Source organism: Paralichthys olivaceus, chromosome 19 (genome assembly GCF_024713975.1).
Source record: "Paralichthys olivaceus isolate ysfri-2021 chromosome 19, ASM2471397v2, whole genome shotgun sequence".
Taxonomy (NCBI): Eukaryota; Metazoa; Chordata; class Actinopteri; order Pleuronectiformes; family Paralichthyidae; genus Paralichthys; species Paralichthys olivaceus.
The window spans coordinates 10,136,157-10,158,386 of record NC_091111.1 but is presented as its reverse complement, the minus strand read 5'-3'; the positions used below and the strand labels follow the sequence as shown (position 1 = coordinate 10,158,386).

Genomic DNA, 22,230 nt, shown 5'->3' with positions numbered 1-22,230 from the left:
TGTTGCAGACGGTGAAACTTGAAGACACACGGAGAAACAATACATTGAATATGAGCTTCACCATGAATCATCCATCATCTGGACCAGTTGTCTCAGTCAACACTTTTCACTCCGCCAGATGTTCGGTGAGCAGCTCCAATCAAACAACTTAGCTGACGGAGATAAGAGAAATGGAAAAAACAAACAGCTAATGTGCAGGATGGTGAACGGGCTTTTGTTTGAACGGCGTAGGAGGACAATCATAGTTAACGCCACTGATCTCCAAGTGTTAATTGTTTTAACGTTTATTTATCTGAGTGAAGTTTGATTAAAAACACTTTGACATGCGGAGGAAGCTACACGGTCTTTCACCTCGGAGCCGGTTTACTGAAACATTTGACGGTTTGATGCTGTGTTCGTCGGCGGTTCATCGTCCTTAGATATCATGTGAGAATAATATTTTTAGCTTGTTGTTTGCTTAAGTCGATGCCTACATACAATGTTAAGCAAACACAAAAATAAACTGCATCTTGTGCTATATTTTCAAAGCCATCCTCGAAATATAAACAGTTGCATCAGCTACAGCAATTTGAGTCAGTGTGTTCAAGGTTGTACAAGCAAAATGTGTGTGCAGTGAGTATAACATAATCTCTGGATCGATTCTTCCTCCTGATTGATTCAGTGTGGTCAAAACTCAGAGAGGACTCTTAAAAAGGGGAAGCTAACCACTATGTTTTGATGGCTGCGATCACATTGCACCGCTGGCATTGTGCACAAGGAATAACATAACATTTGTGTCCAAGGAAATGACCTCTGTCCGACCTCTTTGATACTGCACCCTTAATCTCACACACACACACACACACACACACACACACACGGTCTGGTGGTGTTGCTGATTTGGCACATTTGTGCTCTGGGACAAGAGCTGCTTCATTGGCACTGATTACCGCTTTATCCTTCCCTTGCAAACACCAGCCAACATCACCCTGCATACCAATGGACTACACCAACCAGAGAGAGATAAAGGGGAAGAGGGGGAATTAATGAAGAAGGACTAAAAGAGTGAGAGATTAAAGGTAAGGAAAAAAAAAAAAAAAAAAGGGAGGAGGAAAGGATCAGAGAGAATTGTTTGGCCAGGCCAGCAAAGTCAGAAGGTGAGGCAAAAAATAAATAAATAAAATAAAATAATTGATCGCAATTCATAATTCAATTTCCTTTGTGCATTAAATTTCTGTGGTAACAGAATCAGTTTGTAAATAATGGTTGTGATTTGTGAAAGTCTGAACAGGAAATGTATATTTCATGGATGAATTGCACAATAATATAAAGTCTTGGCAGTATTGATCTTTAAAAGCATATTTATATTCAGAGATCTCAGGTTGAGTATGTTTATCTGAATGAATCCCTCATGTTGTATCAATCATGTCTTTCCCCTCCTTATACTTTTGTTTTTTCATTTTTATAGACATCTATTTCACGTTGGACTTGAAGTAAGTGTTGCTCACCTTCCCCAACTTTTTTATTCACATTGTCTTCTTGCTCACATCTCCCCTGTTCTTAAATCTCTGCACTGGCTGCCAGTGAGCTACAGGAATGATTTTTTAAGTTTTAGTGCTCATTTTTAAGTCTCCTCATGGAGCTGCTCCCAAATACACAACAGACGTGTTAGTCCAATAAAACCCTGCGAGACCCCTGAGATCACTGGGGAGTGGTCTGCTCGAGGTACCCAGGGTCAAATCTGAACATGAGAAGCAGCTTTTAGTCACAGCACTGGAACCAACTGCCTGATGATCTTAGGAATGCTCATTGCAAAAGGTAGAAAGTGCCTTTAACTACGCTTTTTTTACAAGGTTGAACCTCGCATTTCATTCCATTTAAATGTTTTAATTTGTTATATTTCTATCTATTTTCTTTATATGAATTTTCACTTTTAACCTATTTAAAAATTTTGATATAAATCTCTTTCTTATTTATTTTACCTGTTTTATTCATTTCAATATTTTATTTTGCTTGAAATTATAGTTTTATTTGTACATTACGTTGAATCTAACTCTGTGTATGAAAGGTACCTCAAAAATAAAATTGCCCTTTTCTACATTTTAAGCTTCTTCAACAGGGGGTGTGTTTATCATGTTCAGGAGGAGAGTCCATGAACACTGCCTCTTGTGATATTTTCTGAATGATTGTTTAGTAATTTCCTTACAGTCGTCCTCAAATCATTTTCAAAACAGTTGCGTCAGGATCATGCAAATTGGGTCAGTGTGCCCACGGCTGTAGAAGCAAAATGTGTTGAAAGAATAATCTCTGAAAGGATCAATGCTTTCTTCCCAATCGATTCAGTTTATTTACCATACATACCATAGATTATACTACTTACTACTACTACATACTTGTTTTTGTTTCTGTTCTTTGTTGTGATTTGCTATTTTGTTTGGTGTATTTTATTATTGGTGTCAAGAATTTGTTATTTTGTGTCTGAAAGGTGCTTTACAAATGAACTGTGTACTATATCACACTAACCTCGATCGATGGCTGGAGCTGCATCTCTTTGGCTAGGCGTCTGATGTCAGATGGTAGTGATGAAGACGATGTGCTCCATGACTCGTTCACAAACTCCTTTCTTCTGTTGAGCCACAGCCCAGCCCAAGGGTTTTGTGGAAAGTGTGTGTAAAGCCCACTGAAAATAGAATGTATAAAAACACTAAGTTTTAAAAGGCAAAAATATTATGTGATTTTTCATTTCAAAAGGATATCCTGCTTTTTCAATTATTTGAGGTGAGCAAAATGAAATACTGTTGAAAAAGGCTTTGTTCTTAGGCTGGACTTTTAGTCATAAGTGTAATTACATTAACACCAGAACCCAGGAGTCCAGTCAATGCAGCTCTATAGAAGACTGGTTTGGAATAACTTCAGTTCATGGAATAGGTGTTATTAAGCAACATTCCCTGTTCAATTTCTTGATTTCATACTGTGAAATTGTTTTGAGATGAGTATATCACTTCTTTTGACCACCCCAGGATAAGGGTATTACACTCATTTAAAAGGCAAAGAAAAGGAAAGATAAAAGGTTTCACTTTCAGCAGATAATAAACCACGATTGGTGAACAGATCTTACTTGATTTATGCCACCGTACATTTAAAGTGAGCTACGACCGTCTGGCAACTCAGCACATTGAACATTCACACTATTATTTTTTAACTACATAAGATCAAACTAAACCATAATTCTCCTCTGTCAGTTCAGTGGAATTCAGTGTGTTGGCTTTTCACTGTGAAAGGTACAAGTCTTTTCAGAAGAGAACGACTGTAGCAGCATTAAGTTGGAGATGGAGGCGAGTTGAATCTGCACAAGTTAACATTCACAGCCACATCGATGGGCTTCTGATGTGTCAGGCGAGGGCCCACTGAATGACTCACAGTCTGAGGAGAGCTGATAAGACCTGACGGCAAACCTGCTTCTCTGTGGGAAATAGACGGAGTTGGAACAAAACACATGACACACACACACACACACAAAACCATCCACACATAGGATTGAAGTAGCGTTAGACAAAAGAAGAGGATTTGAATTAAATGTAATATCTATGTTGGAATATCCCAGTCTGTCACAGGAGGTAAATAGAACTAATGAATTTTACTGAACGTTTCTAAGAAGAAATAGGCAAATTGGAAAATCAAATAATGCCAAAGCCAAAATAAATCATTGTTATACAACATTAAATCTCAGCAGCTGACTAAACCTTCTATCCGACTCTTTGTTTTCCTGAAAAACCCATAGCATGCTGAAAACAAAAGCACAACATCAAACACATTCATCCATTTTTAGATGGACATTGTTGCACAAAGATAAACACAGTGAGACAGATGAAGTTGTTATGTATCACAATGGGCGGATGGGTTGTATTCGGATGGAGCATGGAGGGACACTTTTGGAACTGGTGTTATACAGAAACATTTGTGCCAATTCAATCCTTCCTCCTGGCAAAAGAATCATTTCATGACCAAACTATTCCAATTCTTCCCCTGCTGAATTGCAAGATGTCTTGGGACAGCTTGACGCCATATGTGACAGCCTGGATGTAAACCAGTGTGTTTAAGACGGTGATAGAGTCAACTGCTTTTATGCTACTGAACATATATTAAAGCTATACTGTCCTTATGCAAGCATGCTTGATCAGTTTATGAACTTTACCAAAAAAAAAAAAAAAGAACTTTTTGCAGTGCCCACTATCTCTAAATGTCTCTCTTCTCTCATTTAGAGAAACAGATGATGCTCCAACGTGGCATCTTCCAATTATGGGATAATTAATATGCTCTGACAGCCTAATTGATTAACAGTAGGATTTTTGCCATGTATCTGGTTATTTACGCTGATTTGAGCCAGTGTTTATTTTTCATCCAGAATCCAAACAAAGGGGGCTGACAGAGAGAAGTGATGACATGGAAACAGACTCTGAAAAATACAGTGTCACACTTTATTATACAGGTAGAATAACATAGCACAGCCCAGCATATTATATTTCATAGCCTAGAATAGCATAGCATAGCATAACCTGACGTAACATAGCATACCATAAAATATAGCAAAACATAGCAGAGCATAGCAAAGCATAGCAGGAGGGGACATAGCATAGAATAGCATAGCATAACGAAACATAGCACAGCAGAGAAGAAATAAACATAGCATTGCTATACCATAACATTGCATAGCATACCATAACTATGCATGGCATAACATCATAACATAATGTAGCATTATGCATAACATACAGCATAATACATGTTGTATTGCGTACAACAACATAGCGTTGAATAAAACAAGACAACAGAACATTATGTAGCTTGATAACATAAAATACCATATTCTATGATTGCTTATTATATTGCTAAACCCAGCAAAGACACCAAGCTCCACAATTCTATCCCACTGAGATTATGATTCAGGTGAAGAAATAACCCCCTGTGGGAAAGTCTCGACTGTGATTATAGATATGATGGTTATGTTGATGGCTGCCATCTGCAGCATATAAGCACCTACAATTACAGCTATAAACAAAATATATGCTGGAGGGTGTAACTGTTTTTGTGCAGCATTTTCTGACAAAAGCAGCATCAGATTCTTTTAATGTTTTACACATGCCCTAAAACAACTAATGATTGAAATTGAGCTGAAATACTTTGCAATAAAAACACTGTCAATAAAAACGCTGTCAATAAAAACACTGTCAATTTGACTGTTATATATCCATAGGAGAAAAATACATTACACCAACCATTCCAGCTATGAGCATGCTGCTGTGAATAATTTACATAAGTGTCTGTATGTACCATGACACACAAACAGACAAGGTAATGGCAAAGTAATTGTAGATGCAGCGGCAGCATCTTTGCTGCTGCCTGTTCTGTTTGGCTCTTGACTTGATAGATCACGTACTGTTTCTCACGCTGGGCAACAACTCTCCCGCAACCAGAAAAACTCAGTACCCAAGCACTTTCTTAATTGATGGTGCCATATATTTATTTCCACAAAAATGATATTCACTTTCCTCTCGGGAGAAACCTTTGTGGTGGATCTTTCTCAAACTTTTCACACTGTCACAAAATTGCCAGAGAGAGAACACAGAGAGCAGTGGCTCTCAAGAGAAGAATACCCCGCAGGAGATTTTAATGGCTATAACTGAAGGTGTACGAGCTCACTGCTCCATTACCACAACTTCAGACTCAAACTTACCCAATATTTCACATGAAACTGCTGACCCCTGACTCAGTCTTGAGCGTGATGCACAACTTTTGCTTAACACTGCCTCCAGCTGACCCTGCCCTCTGACCTACCTGAAACACACAGCTACAGGAGCAAAAGAAAGATTCGGTGCAAATATACACTACCCTCTACAGAAATGTGCTGCAAATAATACAGACAGCAATAAAGGGCTGTTCAAGGGACAGTAATGAACCCTCCTGGATTACGTATACACATTTTCCAACACTTAACTTCAATAAAGTCAAAAAACTGAATCATAGACTGTATATAGATGGAGGATGTATCTTCCTCCCACTACCCAGAAATGAAGCCAAAATATCCCAGATTGCTGAATATCATATGGAGATCCAAGTCTGTGCAGTAGCAATCAGGGGATGGAACTGCAGTAGCGAGGTCCCACAATATATGCGTTCGACCAATCAGCTGAGTTTTTCTCAGCTGTCAATCAGAACGTTTCACTGCATTTTTATAGCATCTAATAACCAAAACCGAACTTATTGGAAACATGAGCACTTGGACAATCATCATCAGTTTGATACCTAAAATGACAAAACCATCTTTAAGAAAAACATATTTGACGTCTACTTTTACTTTTTTATTCGGTCCATGTCACATCCATTAACATGACCAGGCAGGATTTATAACCTATATTACAGCCAGTCACCAGGGGGCAATCAAGATGCTTTGGCTGCACTTTTAGGCAGCTGCTGTATCGTCCATCTTTAAATACAGTCTAAGAAAGTGAACAACCTGGATTATAATAGATAAAGATATTGTCTTCATTTGCTTGTGTTTTGTCTTTTTGCATGTGTTGACCTCTGAGGGCCGACGTAAACACCACCAACATACTGACTAACACACCTTTGAAACATTCACGTGACACGTTTCTGTGTGCTGCAGCTCCAACACTCAAAAAAAGAGCACACAGCAGAAAATCTCTCCTCACAGATTTTAGTTCTGTAGAACTCAAACAAAACATACAGGCCTCTCTTCTGCTTCAAGGATTTATAAATTGATGTGGAGTCTTTTCTTCGCAAAAGACACAACCTTCATATTGCATGTAGACAGTAAAACAAAGGCAGTCTCACTCAAACGTATGGTCAGTGAGTGCATGTAGGGGTGCAACACATGTTACAGTATCATGCACAACAAACAGAGAAAATTGTGAGTTGTATTTGTACATTTATGTTCACAGGAGAGGCGCTCGGTGTGATGCAGACACACACACACACACACAGATGTTGAATGAATTTGTGGACAGCTGAACGTCTATGTGCCAGTCTGTTTTATCTGCATGGTATGGCGCTGCGGCGTATATGATTTAGTTAGTAATTAGGGAATCGAGTCATATCCAATTATTGGGGTTGTGAAATATCACCCTGTCTCAGTAGTTATTCCAGTACTGTCTGCACCCTGCCTTATTATTACACCAGCAGCATATATGATGAGGTGTGTGTGTGTAAAAGAGAATGAGAGAGAGACACAGAAAGAAAGTGAGGGAGAGCTTGTGCTGTGGGTATGTGTGTGTCCAGAAAAGGCAGCGTCTACAAAGGAAACTCATTTCTGCTCATAGATTATAGGTGTCGCGACCACATGCCCAAAGAAACTGCAGCCAAACCCGCTGCTGACAGTCCCGTGACACCTTGTGTGTGGCTCTGTTTTCAGAGGCCAACTCCGCGCCCATGGAGTGAAAACAGAAAATCAATCTCATATATATTGTATATCTCCCTGAGTGTGACTTTTAGTACATGGACACACACAAAGCACAACATCATAGTCAGTTCCAGTTATTAATTAAAAGGCGATCAACCAGATTCATGCACACCTGTTCTCTCTCTCTCTCTCATGAAAATGTAAACAATGCAGGAGGATGTACACGTAGCCGCATGAGTGTGTGTACGTGCGTAGTGTGTGTGTTTGTGTGTGGGAGAGAGGGTGTTAAATCAACACAATCATATCTCACCTAGAGGGAAAAAAAGCCACCATCCGGCTCTGCCTGTCACCAGAGGAAACAAAGACCAGGGACTGTTCTATGTCAGCAACTGGAGAGCTGCTATCTCCACACCATCTGGGAGAGGACGAGAAGAGAGAGATACTCTTACTGGAGCTCTTTGGATGCTGCCAGGGGGTGAAAAAGAAAATAGAGAAACAGATGAAGAGATCTCTGATGTGCAGTCGACGCACAAACCTTCACTTCCACATAAAGGTTAGATATTTAAAAAGGCAAGGTGGCTCTCTGCTCTGGGCAGTGGTGATTAAAGGAGAAATGGCAGCAGAGTGTGGATGACACAAGTGTACGCACATTTATCTTCCAAGCACAGTAACACTACATTATGCATGCAAAAGTGACTTGCTGGCTGAAATCTGATATGCATTTCATTCCAGTCATATTTTGCTCCTACACATGACATCAATGCAAAATAAAATATGATAGAGTTTGTATTAATCTCCGTGTATAGTCTTCTTTTGTTCCCACCTTGTGCACAAACACCTGCCTCCAGCCCCTCCCTCCAGCCGCAGACACACACACACACACTCACAGATAGATGTAATCATTCTACTAGTTAAACATTGGGGCTGAAGGACAGAAGCTACTTGTGTATTTAGGAAAGGTGGAAACACATTTGTAATGTCCTTCAGCAACAGTGTGCGCGCGATAAGGGCGCAGCTCTGGAGCGTTTTTTTTTTCTAGATAGCAGAGATGTTTATTGCACATCAGAGCGCAGTAAAAGCTCCAGCTCCTCTTGAGATATGCAGCCTCTTATCACCGGCGACTGCTGCCTTAAACTTGCCTATACGGACTCCGCTGATCATGTACAGAATTCCAGAGCTCCCTCTGACAACAAAAACCATGCCACGGTAACAGCCGCCTATCGCCCCTTGCCGCCCTACTCGCACTCGATTGGATCACTTGCTTGACTGACGTGCGCCTCCGCGGCTTCCATTGGCTCGGCGCGTAACGGACCCGAGACTGTGCACCAGTGAGACCCACTGAGGGCGGAGCGCGCCAGGCGAGGCAGAGCTCTCCTTGGTACTTAAACGGAGCTGGCGCTGAGAGAAGTGAAGTACTGGCACGCACGACAGCCGGAGCGGCCGGTACTCGGCGCGAAGCGTGACACACAAGTGTGAGAAGAAAGAGGGAAGGAGGAGAGCAGGGGACCGTGCAGCCCTCTGTACTAATGGACAATAAGGATATTTAACCGCTTGCCCGGGGAGCGCACAGGTATCCTGTGTTTCTTTTCATTTTGCGCCGTGCGTAAAGGCACAACAGTGGCCTTTATTTACAGTTCCTCTCCGTCTCCACGCTCTTTTTACGCAGCAACTTAGACAATTTTACCTCTTCCGCTTCCTTCTCCTGCATGCGGGGCAGCTGTCTCTTTGTACATTCCTCTGGAATTAATGATTGACTAATGGGTGTAAAGTGCGCAAGGGGCATGTTTGTGTGTACTCGTTCGGCTCAATAACAAGATAGCGCTTCTGTCTATTTGGTGTCTGCTGGGAAGTGCTGAGTGCTTTCTTAGCCTACTCTCTTATCAACTGCCCATAGGGATTTAAACGCAGCCAAGGCTTTGTGCGTAATGTGTGGCGCCCCGTGAAAGTGACTATATTCTGCTTGACGTTGCATTTTACTCTATTGACACACGTCTCTCTATCTCTCCGTCTTTCATCCTCTCTTTCAGACACCGCAGTCCATGCCTCTGCCTTGCCAGGTCATTGATGGGAAATCAACTGGATCGGATCACCCACCTCAACTACAGCGAGCTGCCCACGGGGGATCCGTCCGGGCTGGAGAAGGACGAGCTTCGGGTCGGCGTCGCCTACTTCTTCTCTGACGAAGAGGAGGAGGTGGACGACCGCACTCCGTCTGACTGCGGCTTCACCAAGGACCACAGCCCGGCCGAGGAGGGACCGTTCTCGGTCAGCGAGGTGGAGTACTCCGCGTTCTGCTCCCAGGAATGCATCTTCTCCAAACTGCGGGAGAACGAGGACTTGAATGTGTACTCGGCCAAAACTTTGCTGACTATGTGCAAACCGGGGGACCTGCTGGAGCTGGTGGCCGCGGCGCAAGCCCCCCACTGGGCCATCTGCGAGCAGGACGACCAGGTCATCCATCTGCACAAGGGCGAGATCCGCAAGGACAGCCTGCTTGAAATCAGCAGCGGTCGCCACGGGAGGATAGTGAACAATCGGTACCGGTATCGGCCGCTCCCCCCTGACCTGGTGATGCAGAACGCAGCGGGACACCTGGGCTTGCGCAGCGAGGAGATATGCTGGACCAACTCGGAAAGTTTCGCAGCCTGGTGTCGCTTTGGGAAACGGGAGTTTAAAGCCGGGGGAGAGGTGCACTCGGCGGAGCAGCAGTATTTCCTCAAAGTGCATCTGAGCGGCAGCGGGGTGCACACTCTGGTCTTTCGCAGCCTGGAGGACATGATCCGGGAGAGGAGGCGAGTGGACGCCAGTGGAATTCTCAAAGAGCTGTCTTTGGTTAACGGGGGCAAGGAGTGATCAGGGATTCCGTTTGATATCCTCTCCTCCACCAGCCTCTCCCCCATCTCCCCCATCAGCTGCCTCGTCTCCTCCAGCGCGCAAGGACGCACAGTTTCTTTTGCGCACATACAAGCACACAGACGCACGCACATGCAAAAAAGACCTGTTGGGTTGTTGGACTGTCTGCTTTGTCACGCACGGACCCCGGGCTGCTGTCTGGACCACACGAGGCGTCCTGTGGAATTTCTGTTGAAAACAAACTGAGAGAGTGCGGCCACATAAACAGACAACGCCCCTTTCACATTAGAAATCGTGCTGAGTGGCGGGGACGCACGATTTCTAACCAATCCATTGCCCCGAACAGAGAAATAATCACCTTCTACAACCACATTGCGCACAAGGCTCGGTTTGGTTTTCTGTTTTTAATTTCTCGGGATAATAATGGAAATAATAACAATAATGGCCCCTCTCTCTCTGCAAAGGGCGCCTGCTGCGGCAGACCAGACGGTGAGATGAGAGGTGGGGTGGTGGGGGTGAAACATAGGATCTGGGGTGGCTCTGGAAAAGTCTCCCTTCTATTTTTTTACTGTTAGCTTTAAGACCATGCCACACAGCCCCAAGCCACTAACACTGAATAGACCTCTGACAGTCCCAGGCTACACAGTTGCCTATAAAGCGAAGTGTTTCTTGGCTTGTCCAAGCTCTCTCCTTTTGGCCATATTGAGAGTATTGTCATTTCCACAATGCTGTCATCATCCTCGATCCACAGCACTGGATGTATGTGTAAGCTGTATTCCTATTGATTTGAGTCCCTTATTTTTGTATTTAAGTTTCAGTGGATTTAACCCTGATCTATCTCTCTCTCTTTTGGTTCAAATAAATGGAGGTTGAAATATGAAAATAACAACTTGGTCTAAGCAGGTGTTGTTTGGTTCCACACATGCAACTCCACGACCTCGCACCCTTTCCCACTCACGCATGCACACACATGTGGAGATGCATGAATTATTGACGCTCTGGTGCCTCCTGAACTGCCTCAAGCCAAATAGGGTTCATATATCTCCATAGTATTTGGAGGCAATAAAATGGTCATCTGCATCAAACCCATAAAGGCTTTATGAAAAATCCATATGGTATCTGGGAGCTACAGTTATATAGGGAGCTGTATGGAGTCAATAGGAACATGCAGTATTTGGCCACAGGCTGCATTTCCTTGTGTGGGTTTTATCCTGCTGGTATTTAGACATTCACAGGCCTGCTGATCTCTCCTATGTGGGTTTCCATTCTTCACAAAAGCACTGCTACAAGCTATGTTGCCTTCTTATACAGCTCATGTGCATTGTGAACATGATGTACCCCACATTAAGCTTATCACCGTGTTATTATGGCACCATGTGTTCTATGAGTCTGCAGTGGCTTTATCTCTGGACTGATGTTGCTGCTTATCTGCCGTGTGAGAGCCTTTGTTGTCTCAGGGCTGTGATCTGCTGTAGGATCAGTGAAGGTGGGATCAATCATTCAGCGAGCTGCAAGACGTCCGTCTACTCTTCTCGCTCGTCTCCGCACCTTAATTGAGTCTGAAAGGACCAGTTTAGATTTATGGAAATGTTTGTCTCCTGACTCATCTTTGAAACGTACGTGAATGGGCGGCATGACTGGTTGTGGAGATGGGGAGGTGTTCGTAATATACAGCTAGACCCGTTGAATCTGCACCTCCAGTTAATCTTAAATTAAGCCTCTGTTTGTCGTAAATAACAGAGCTGTTGGTTTGGTTTTGGTTAATCCAGGAGCGGATGGAGGAGGCGTGTTTGTCTGCTGGGACAGATTTAGTTTAGAATAGGTCATGTTTTGTTTAACTGACAAGCTCAATCAGACACAGGTCTCTGGTCCATTGTGCGTGCATGCTGCAGTCTCAGCCCTCCACATTTATCATGTCAAAAAACACAGACTAATAAGATTGTGAATCTTGTAAATGTGCCTTCAGAAGATTTTCTCCAGCTATTGACCCAAATACTTTATTCTATTGGCTATGCTCTTAATGACACATTTCCTCTCTTGTTTCCTTCTTCTACTTCAAATCTCTGCAGGCCACTATTGGCCAGTATTTCTTCATTATTGCTCTGCCTTTCCTTACTGTCTCCACCTCTCGTTGTTTCACCAAAGCCAAAATCACTGTTATATATCATGCAATTACTTTATAAAACCCAAAAAGAAAACAAGAACATATTCAAACAAATGTTTCAGGTTGAATTGGGTGTTTTAGTCAGAATTTAGTCATATTTCAATAATTCAAAGATGTTTTTCATGCTTAAAAAAGGATAAATGCTCAGTTACTGCTGTTTTAAACCTTTTCTTTCTTCTGTTTTGCCCGTTAATGACTGCTTTGAGCATGCTCGATGGTTAATTGAGGTTGTCCCAGGTGTGCACTTGTGTGTGTGTGTGTGTGTGTGTGTGTGCGTGTGGGTGCATCAGCCTCCCCTGTGAGTTTGTAAAATCAGGGTACTGGGGCAGCTGGTGTTCCAGTTTGTGTGTATGTTTGTGGTCTGTGACTAATAGGCCTCAGAAAAAGGTTTACTGATGTCTGTGTGTGTGAGCAATACAGCTCCAGGCAGATAATACACAACACATTTTTAGCTCAAGATGCGGCTCCTGCCATCTGACAAGACATTGCCTGCACGAGCATTTTGGTTTCAGCTCTATATGCACTGTATACCAGTGTGTGAAAGTGTGAGACCAAAATACAGAAGCTGTGATTGGCAGGTTATTTTTGTGTGTGTGTGTGTGTGTGTGTGTGTAGAGAATATTGGCCATATGCTGCAATCACGTACTGTATATTTATGAAGGTCTGCATCTTTGAATCCATCAGCGACAGCATGAAAGTAAAATGCTGTTACCAGGGAAACATGTGTCTGTATGCATGTGTGTGAGACTGAGCAAACTGCACATCTCAAAGATAGTAGTGAGTCTCAGTGGTTATTCATGTAAGACAAATATATGACGACCAAATATTTCTCTCACCATCTCTGACCCACTGTTGTTGCTTTTTGTACTGGCATGGATGTATTTTTGCATCGGGGACTGTCTTCAGTGGATGTGTGTGTGTGTGTGTGTGAGAGCGTGCACATCTGGTCAAAGCGGATCACAGCTAGTCTGTTGCTGCCAGCTAAATCACTGGTCTCAGAGGAAATGTTCTTGGGAGGAGGGAACAAGACAGACTATCCTGTCTGTGTGATGCCTTTAAGAGGATCTCCCTGTAATCTAGACACTGGCCTGGACTCCCAGTAGACTCAAACATCTCCTCTCCCTGATATTTAACAGCGACAAAAACACAGGTGGTGTGGAAATGAGGCAGCGGTTAATGGGTTACATGCTGTTAAACCATCAGATATGATGGTTTCCTCTAAACGCACATTGTAAAGTGTGTGCAGACATTACATGCAGTGCTTCTGTGTTTGAACTTGCACCTACAAAATGACGTTTAAAGTCGATTACACGCTGTGAGAGTTTTGTAATCTGAATTACAAGGCCAACTAGAATCGTTTTAGTGTGAGACTGATTAAACCTGTAATAGGTTGGTAAAGACACGAGGAGTGAATTAACTCGCCGCTGTCGGGCACTGATTCTTTGCAACATAAAATCAACATGCAGCATCTCTGTCTGTCTCAACTAAATTCTTGCACATGATAAAGTCTTTTTCTCTCCTTGTCAACAAATCCAATGAAAAAAACCCCAAAACAATTACGTTTCAATCCCATTGACAAAGTTCCCCCAAATTCCAAAGCCTAATTACAACATGTTCCATTCTATACAAAGCCATGTTGTCAATGGTGATGATTAAAAACACATCAGTGAGCCCTGCTGTTGAGCTGAGTGACACGTTACTTAACACGACAAACACGGACACTGAGGTTAGTCCCAGTTGATCCCGTTTTCACCATTCTGCTGCAGTAGATATTCACTAGAAAACAAATCCACACAACAAACCAGCTTTTTACTCCTATAAATAAAATCTGTTTCAGAAACTGCAGATGCCAGCTTTTTTATAAATCATACAGCCTAGTGAATTTAACTATTAACTTGACATGTTTTTACAACACTTAAAAGTGTGGGAAGAAGCAGTGGGTTTAGAGAAGTTGGACACTAAAAGCTCCTCCTATACTGGAAAAAACCCTGTAAGCAAACAAACCCTTCAGGTACAACAGGTGCTCCAACTGTCTGTTTAAACAGGCTCCTTTGTTTACACCCATGATCTGACGTGATCTGTTACAGAGCTGGTTTCTCGCTTCACTGTCTCAACATGCAAATATAAGGTTAGAACGAGGACAGAATATTTCTGTGTCAAAGGTCATTCATTCTTTTATGTATTATTGACATACAGCTGCACCACATTTTGAAAATACTCACATGGAAGTTAGTAAATAAGTTCTGCAATTAAAAGCTTTTACACTGAAAGTACTTTTGAAACATAATATCTGTTAAGAGTCTCAGCCAGGGTTAGGGGGGTTAGGGTACACATGAAATATCAAAAGTAAGAAGTATTAATTATGGAGAATGCTCAATGTGTCAATGATAATAAATGAGTAATGATAAAGCAGAAATTTAACATGTATCATATTTTATTGTTGGAACTGGGCAAGGTGGAGATGATGGTGCATTATTATGGTTTTGTTTGTAAAATCTAAATCTGCAAAATATCTAGTAACTTTATCTGTATAATATATGTAGTGGAGTAAAACATGATCATTCCCTCTGAAATGTAAATCTATAAATTGGCATAAATTGAAAAAAGTAAAATAACTTGGGTAACTAAAGTAACTGCTGTAAAATAAGGGACCCATAATCTTTTCCTTTTCACCAACTTTATGTCGAGGTAACTGCTGAACCATAGATTTACGAGTCAACGTTGTCGTCACAGCAAGCGTGGCGTTATTAGTACAGCAATGTGTTTGGGTAGATTTCTAAAGGTCAGTGGCTAAAAAAAAGCTTTTAGGTAATACCGCCCAACAGCAGCAGCTCATAAATGTTCTATTCTACAGGCAGGTGTTCCAGCATTTGACTGTGCTTCACTGAGTTTAGGGACTGAACCGCCTCAGGATATGTGCTCTGCCACAGCTGCAGTCTTCAGTGGCTCTGCATCTCCTCCGCGAGGAAACGGCCACCGCTAAATGTCGGCAGCACGTCATCAACAGGACGCTTGAAATGGTGTAGGAGCATCTCTGCATTAATTAAGGTGAAATCTAATTTGGAGTAGATTAAAAGGAAAAGTTGGGACCACAGAAGTCACTCCCCATTTCTTTGGATAAGCCATACACTGTAAAATGATTTAATGCAGATACAAATATTCAGCAATAAGATGTTTATTTTTTACATAGGATTCTATGTAATTTAACTTTCAACATCTTTAAGTTATGGAATTATCCTGCAAAAAATAATATTAATATACAGATAGGTTAATGTTTCAAAAAGTTGATATCTACACTTAAATTAGACAGAACCGTACAGTAGAGTGATCTCATTTACAGAAATGTTAATGTCCTATCACATTTGCTCTCAGCTCTTTCATATCAGTGTTTTATGGAGCAGCCCCCCATTTCATTTTCCTTAAATAACCTCAATTTAGCAGCTTTTTTCCACCCTAATTAATTAATAGTTTAAAACACACATTTGTACATGGTAATGAGTAATTTGATGATGATAAAACATTCATGCAGCTTGATCTTCCATGAGAACAGTGAGTGAGCAGTTTGAATTAACGCACTGTGGCTCCCTGTGGAGGTCAGAAACATTAAAAACACTCTGACGCTCTAGCTCTAAGTCTGGATCCTGGCTTGACTGGTTAAAAGCACAAATACTGTGACCATCGCTCCACCCGGCAGCCCTGACTGTTTTAAAGTATGTGACCCTCATCCTCCTCCTCCTCACTTTTTAACGAGTGAGTGGAGAAGTTGCCCTCGGACTGTGGCATGGCGCAATCACGGTTTGATTAATGGGAAGGACCTAACACGGCCCCATCTTTCCGTCTCTGTGGTTTTAACCCTTCTTAAAAAGTCACAGGAAAAGGTTACTGTAAATGTCATTACGAGCATTTCACAACCTTGCTGCTTGCCCTGCTCTTGATAACCCGCCCGCTAAATGTCACTCTTATAACATTTTGTCATTATATGTGCTCCCGAGTGTTTCCTCAGTAAAGGTCCACATTTGACCATTTTCTCCGACGTTACTCTTTACACACGGAAATTTCACTTGCATCTCTTACAATTGCACAGTGTTGAATAATGCCCTCAGTGAATTCATTTTCACAGGAGGAGTGTTGAGCCGAGATCCTTTTTCTTTCTCTCTCTCTCTCTCTCTCTCTCTGTGTGTCTCACAGCAGAAAGGTTCATATGAGGACTGTGGTAATCTCTATCTCCATATGTCTGTCTCTCCCTGGACAAGAACTTAAGTGTGCAGCTAAAGACAAATGTGGTTGTTTGACAATCTGTGTGTCTCCTGCACAGGCTGTTTATCAGGTGAGGAGTCGATAAATAAACATAAAGCTCATCCAGGTCCATTAATCTTTGCTGATCTTCACTGTCACTGTAGTAGTAAGATATTCTGTGAGGAGCAGGCCTGTAGATGCCCAATAGCACACAAATTATAAATATATTTTATCTTGATGATTCACTGTACTCTTGAGTGAAAAGAAACAAAGCCTGTCTTGCATCGAGGAGAAATGTTAATATCAAATGATGAAAATTGACAAGTTAAATCTAAAGGACCTCTGTACATATATTTGTAACAATTTCAGAAAAGACTAAATATGCAATACACAATATAACTAAGGTTTTAAATGGATTTAATGGATTCAAATAAAAAGTCAGGAACTAAGCATGTTTCTGGGTCATTCATGTTCTGGCTCCATGGACGTCTCAATAAAGTTCATGTGTATGTACATGACAAAAACACAAGCAGGGCGAAAACCCTCAACACGCAGCAACTTCAAATCAAAAATCCAATCACCTCGAAGACAAGAAATGTCCACACACCAGTTGAGACTGAGTTTGAGTCTCAACTGAGGTGTGTGTGGACATTTGTCATCAAAAGTTCACCAAGTCACTATGAAATATTAATGTTAACCCAATTCTTGTGCTATAAAATACTTGGATGTGTGCAGATCTTGCCCATCACCCAAAGATAATAAGAATCATAAATACATGGTAGTGTTTCACTACATCGTATGTATATGGATATGCATATTGTAGTAATATTTTTAATTTAAAGCAAGAGATGGTGAAACAAAATACATCCAATATCCTAACTACATTAATTAGTCTGCATTCTAATTGTTTAAAAAAAAGAATATTACAGAGACACAGTTGTTTTGACTGAGTGAGTACCTGAGTGAAGTACTGTAAATTAATAAGTGGCATTACCAATAGTGGGTTCTATTCCCTGAATACTTGATAAGACAAGCATTAAATAAATAGCCAAAAATATCTCAGTTTCAGGTGTAAAAACATTTCTCCAGTGTACACGTCATATTATTCTCAGTTATCTCTGTTGTAAATTATAAATGTAAAAAAAAAAAAAAAACTCAAGGATGAAATGAGAACCTCTAATAAAACACAGTCAAAGCCAGGAATGTGCATCAGCCAGCAGCAGCAGGTTAACGGATGAAGAGGTCGAGAATGAATCACAGCTCTCTTGTCAATAACACCACTGACACTCGACCATTAGTGTTGATGTTGTTTAACTGAGCTTAATGAAATACTCAGTGAAGTGCAAGCCTCTACAAACACACACAGGTTTGTGCAGCTATCCTTAATAGGACTTTGCATTGATTTCTATTCATTGTGGTCAGCATAACCAAACCCTTATCCCTAACATTAACATGACCAGGTCCTAACATCTGTAAGTACATGCAAAGTGAATCCAACACTTCTTATAACCACAACTAATTTAGAAACTACTCATTCACTTCCGTCCTTTCTATTCTTTATTTCCATATCCTAATCCCCAACTTTAGGGCTTGTCACTTAACAGAGGGACAAATATATAAATCTGTACTGTATCTTGACCCTAACCATAACTAGGTCATTTAGAAAATTATATATTCCATAGACAAGTTTTTTTGGGGGAAAACATCCTTAAGAGTCAACAAAAACAAATATAGATGCACAAAGTTCTTATATTATCTATAGTTGTGAGGACCCTCAGTAACACAATGCCTTGTCCCCTTCCCTACCCCAACGCCACAACTAAATGCTGAACCTTAAACCTAATTCTAAACTGGACCTGGTGTCTGAACTCTCGAACTGGGGGTGTTTTGTTGGTCAAAACACCCCCAGTTCTAAATCTGCAACGAAAACTAGTCGTCACAAAGGATAGAAGTACAAGTACACGAACACACACCAGTTGAGTGCTACTTAAGCATAAAATGTATGATGACACACCAACACCTGCCAAAGCTCTAACACACATCCAGGCTACAAGTGGTTACTTCATTTGACAATAATTGTATCCTGCCTCATATTTCCAGTGGTGACACACAAGCCGGCTGAGAAAAACACCATTTGAGTGTTTTATTAAAAAGGAAAAATCACTAAAATCCTCAAATATCCTACTTTGCTGGTATTTTTCTCACCCTCTGCCTCCTCTGCACTCATTTAAAGACTGTCTATCACTTCTCCTCTCCTCAGTCTCTCACCATCACCTCTCTGTGACCCAGGCAGGTTTTCTATTCTCGCCCACCATCACACCAGAGTCTGCTCCAAAAGAACTGGCTCTGCTCTCTCTCTCCCTCTCTCTCCTTGGCTCAGACTCCTCTTCTCTCCATCTGCACGCCTCCAAATAATATCCTCTTTTTTAAAACATATGTATTTATGTAATTTTTCAGCAGCAAAACAGGACACGCAGGAAAAAAGACAGATGGATGCACTGCTAGAAGTGAAAATATAGAGTACAAGCAACATTGAGGGGGAGAAATTATTTCAGAAACAACTCAAAATATATATATTTAATTTGAAACAATATTTTCATTCTGGCTTTCAGGCCATGTTACTGTAAACTTAACCAAATAATGTATTTATTATGTTTACTACGACTGAGAGAATCTTCAAACATCACTAACAAAAATATATATATAGGAGTGTTGACAAAATCATTGTTTTGATGGAAATGGGAAAAAAAAGTCACATTCACATCAGTGAATTTTCTTTTCCCCCTGGCTGTGCAGTTCACTGCTCCTGCTGCATGCTTGACTCATCCCGACCATGTGTACACTATTGCACAGTGGTAGAAAGTATGTTCTGTACATGCATTCAAACGTGTACTGAAATACAATTTTGAGGTACTTAAACATCAGTACATAACTATTTAAATTGTATTCCACTATACTCCACTGCCATGTAGAATAAATGTACTTTCTAAGCCACTGCATCTTTTTCAAAGCTTTAGTTACAAGCTACTTTTAAGATGCCATTTTTCACAACAGATGATGCAACAAGCTTTTAAACACAGTTAAAGATTTAACATGCGGTTCTGAACCTTTTATGCCTCCGTCTTACAAAAAGCAGTGTGTTATATATACAAGCTGTGAACAGCTCCACCAAACAGTTATTTAATGATTTCTCACATGGTTTCACTTCAGTAAATGAAGTAAAATGATTCAATATCTGACCTAAAATCAAAGACAAGCGAGAAAGTAAAAAAACAAACATATTAATCATCTTGTGGTTGTGTGTATTCAGCTCCTTAATACTTTATGTAAGCAAGAAATGCAGTTCAATGGCTGTTGTTTTTAATTAATACAACAATGATTTCTATGATGAATAATCAGAAACGCAAATTATTTGACATGTTTGCTATGGTTCAAATGTCACTTCACTGACCTTTCACCTCTGGGACCTGGGATCAGGGCTGAAGATTCTTTCAGGATCCAGAATGACCTCCGACCGTTAGAATAACCTTTGGAGTAGAGGAAAACACTTCATCATTCATTCATTAAACGGCACGTGACACACAGATTATTTGAATGAAGCTTTAAATAAACGGTCTCATAAGTAACAGGTTCTGCTCTTTGCTTAGTCTTGTGTCATGGTTGTTGTTTCCATGAGGTTAATATCCAATGTATCCAAGTGTTTGGTGTGAGGACATTAGTTATGTATTAGATTTGTCTTGCCTTACATTTTACTGCAGGTTCAGGAAACACCAATATGTAATGTGACCGCTAGTGTAAGCAAACCTTTGATGAGCATCGCAGCCATGTTGTTCTGGCACAAACATAACACACGAGACATTCACTGAACCGGACTCATTAAGATACAACAGGACACAACATGGCAAACAAACAAATAAAAGGTCAATCCTCACAACTTCAGTGCAGTTTACATTATGTGGTTTCTGCCTTTTACAACACATACACAAGTGGTTAGAGCTAAACAACGAGGGCACTGGACCCTACAAGGCCCCGTGGATCTAACATGCATAATGGACCAGTCGGCATCATTGCAAAAGACACTTGTGCACAAACATAGCAACACAGGTTCATACACATTCATAAATGATCATAAATGTCACATTTTAGTTTTTGGTGGACCCAAGACAAAGACAAAGACAAGACAGTAAAGCAGCTGTTTAGGATGTTTATTTTATTTGACAAAAACAGGCTTACATTTTAAGTTGACAGGTTGCAGGCAGACGAACTAATACATCCAAACTCAAAAGACTCTAAAAAGCAAAAAAGACTAAAGGAGAAAATGTAAGGGTACAAACCTGGAACTCTTGTGAATCCCAGCATGTGCACAAGTGAAGTGACAAAGGAGAAGGTGGAGCTCAGGGAGGACTGAACCCAGGTGGGACTCATCAGAGCAGGTGCAGACGAGCGGGAAGCAGGACAAAGACAGGAAGTCAAACGTGCAGGAGACACACAAGGTCAGTGACTTCAAAGTAAAACAGGAAATAAAAAATGACATGATATCAAACGTCCACGTTGAGATATGATTACCAGGTAAAACATGAACTGAGAATTTCAGAATGCATACAACTGACAGACAAGTTCAAAAAAAAAATCAAAAGTCCATACAACAGAAAACAACCAAATCCAAACTAGTTCCAGAACAACAAACAAAATATTTGCTCAAACGTTCACAACAGGGACAGAATCGTGATAATGCTATTTCATCTACTATCCACTTTGAAATCAGGCTCAACATGATGTCATCCAGCAAGGTGTTGCACTGACCAATCATATGCTCAAAAATGCAAATTCCCAACGGATGGTGTTGTTTACTTCATGATTTGTCACATCAGAGAGAGGATGTCTTCCTGCACCACACTACCTTCTTCAAGAGGCACGATAGTCCTGATTTTTTCAGCGGGCTCAGCCATGGAGACGCCTCTCTTAAGCAGCATGGGGCTGATAAGCTCAGCGAGGCTGTGCCAAATGTGAGGCATGTCGGCAAAGATGTAATCTGTGACTTCTGAGATCTCTCGCCGACTTGAATAGATCTGCTCTGCTGGTAGGACTCCTGACTTGTGCATTTCGAGGAGCAGCAGGCCCATCTCCCTCCGCTGAGACCTGACAACCACATGGAGGATGGAGGGGTCGGTTTGCTCTGCCACGCAGTGTGGGGGCTTCTTTCAACTTGTTTGTGTTGAAATATTTATCAGTCATGGCCTCAGAGAAGGTCTCCATGTCCTCCTGTGAGTGAGGGTTTAACAGGAGGGGAGCCACTCTCTTTTCTCTTTGGCTGTAGCTGGCTGTCGTTTTCTTCCCCTCTTGTCCAGAGTTAGACGTGGCTTTTCATGCACAGTGAGTTTCGGGCCGGGGAGCAGAGCCCGAGGCTGTATCCCTTGTCTGAGAAAGTCTACAGGCAGTTTGTTCTGAGGATGTTTCGGGATCAGCTGTCTGCAGGGCTGAGGGTTAGCTGTGGGCGCTCTTTCTCTTCACCCAGGTCAGATCGATCTCAAGTAACTAGTTTTTCTGTATAAAGTCCACTGTGTCCCTCAGCATGAGGTAA

At 41.4% G+C, this 22,230-nt stretch overlaps 2 protein-coding genes across 18 annotated transcripts in view; one reads left to right on the top strand and one right to left on the bottom strand.

Annotated features, from left to right (window-relative positions):
* Positions 1 to 21,136, bottom strand: part of LOC138405589 (uncharacterized) — an 85,162-nt gene extending 64,026 nt beyond the window's left edge. For all 17 annotated transcript variants that reach the window (XR_011239379.1, XR_011239378.1, XM_069515156.1 and 14 more), the window contains exons 1-4: positions 20,984 to 21,136; positions 20,101 to 20,176; positions 7,707 to 7,811; positions 2,503 to 2,659 (exon numbers count right to left, since the gene is read on the bottom strand). Coding sequence is in view for 15 of the 17 variants with exons in the window: in XM_069515156.1 (XP_069371257.1) it covers positions 2,503 to 2,659; positions 7,707 to 7,811; positions 20,101 to 20,176; positions 20,984 to 21,074 (429 nt within the window). In the remaining 2 variants the exon portion in view is untranslated. The remainder of the gene's footprint in view (positions 1 to 2,502; positions 2,660 to 7,706; positions 7,812 to 20,100; positions 20,177 to 20,983) is intronic.
* On the top strand, positions 8,786 to 13,881 carry lratd1 (LRAT domain containing 1). Its single transcript, XM_020091530.2, has 2 exons — positions 8,786 to 8,966; positions 9,424 to 13,881. Exon 2 carries the CDS (start codon positions 9,461 to 9,463, stop codon positions 10,247 to 10,249), a length of 789 nt encoding a protein of 262 aa, XP_019947089.1. The 5' UTR covers positions 8,786 to 8,966; positions 9,424 to 9,460; the 3' UTR covers positions 10,250 to 13,881.
* Positions 21,137 to 22,230: the final 1,094 nt, after the last annotated feature.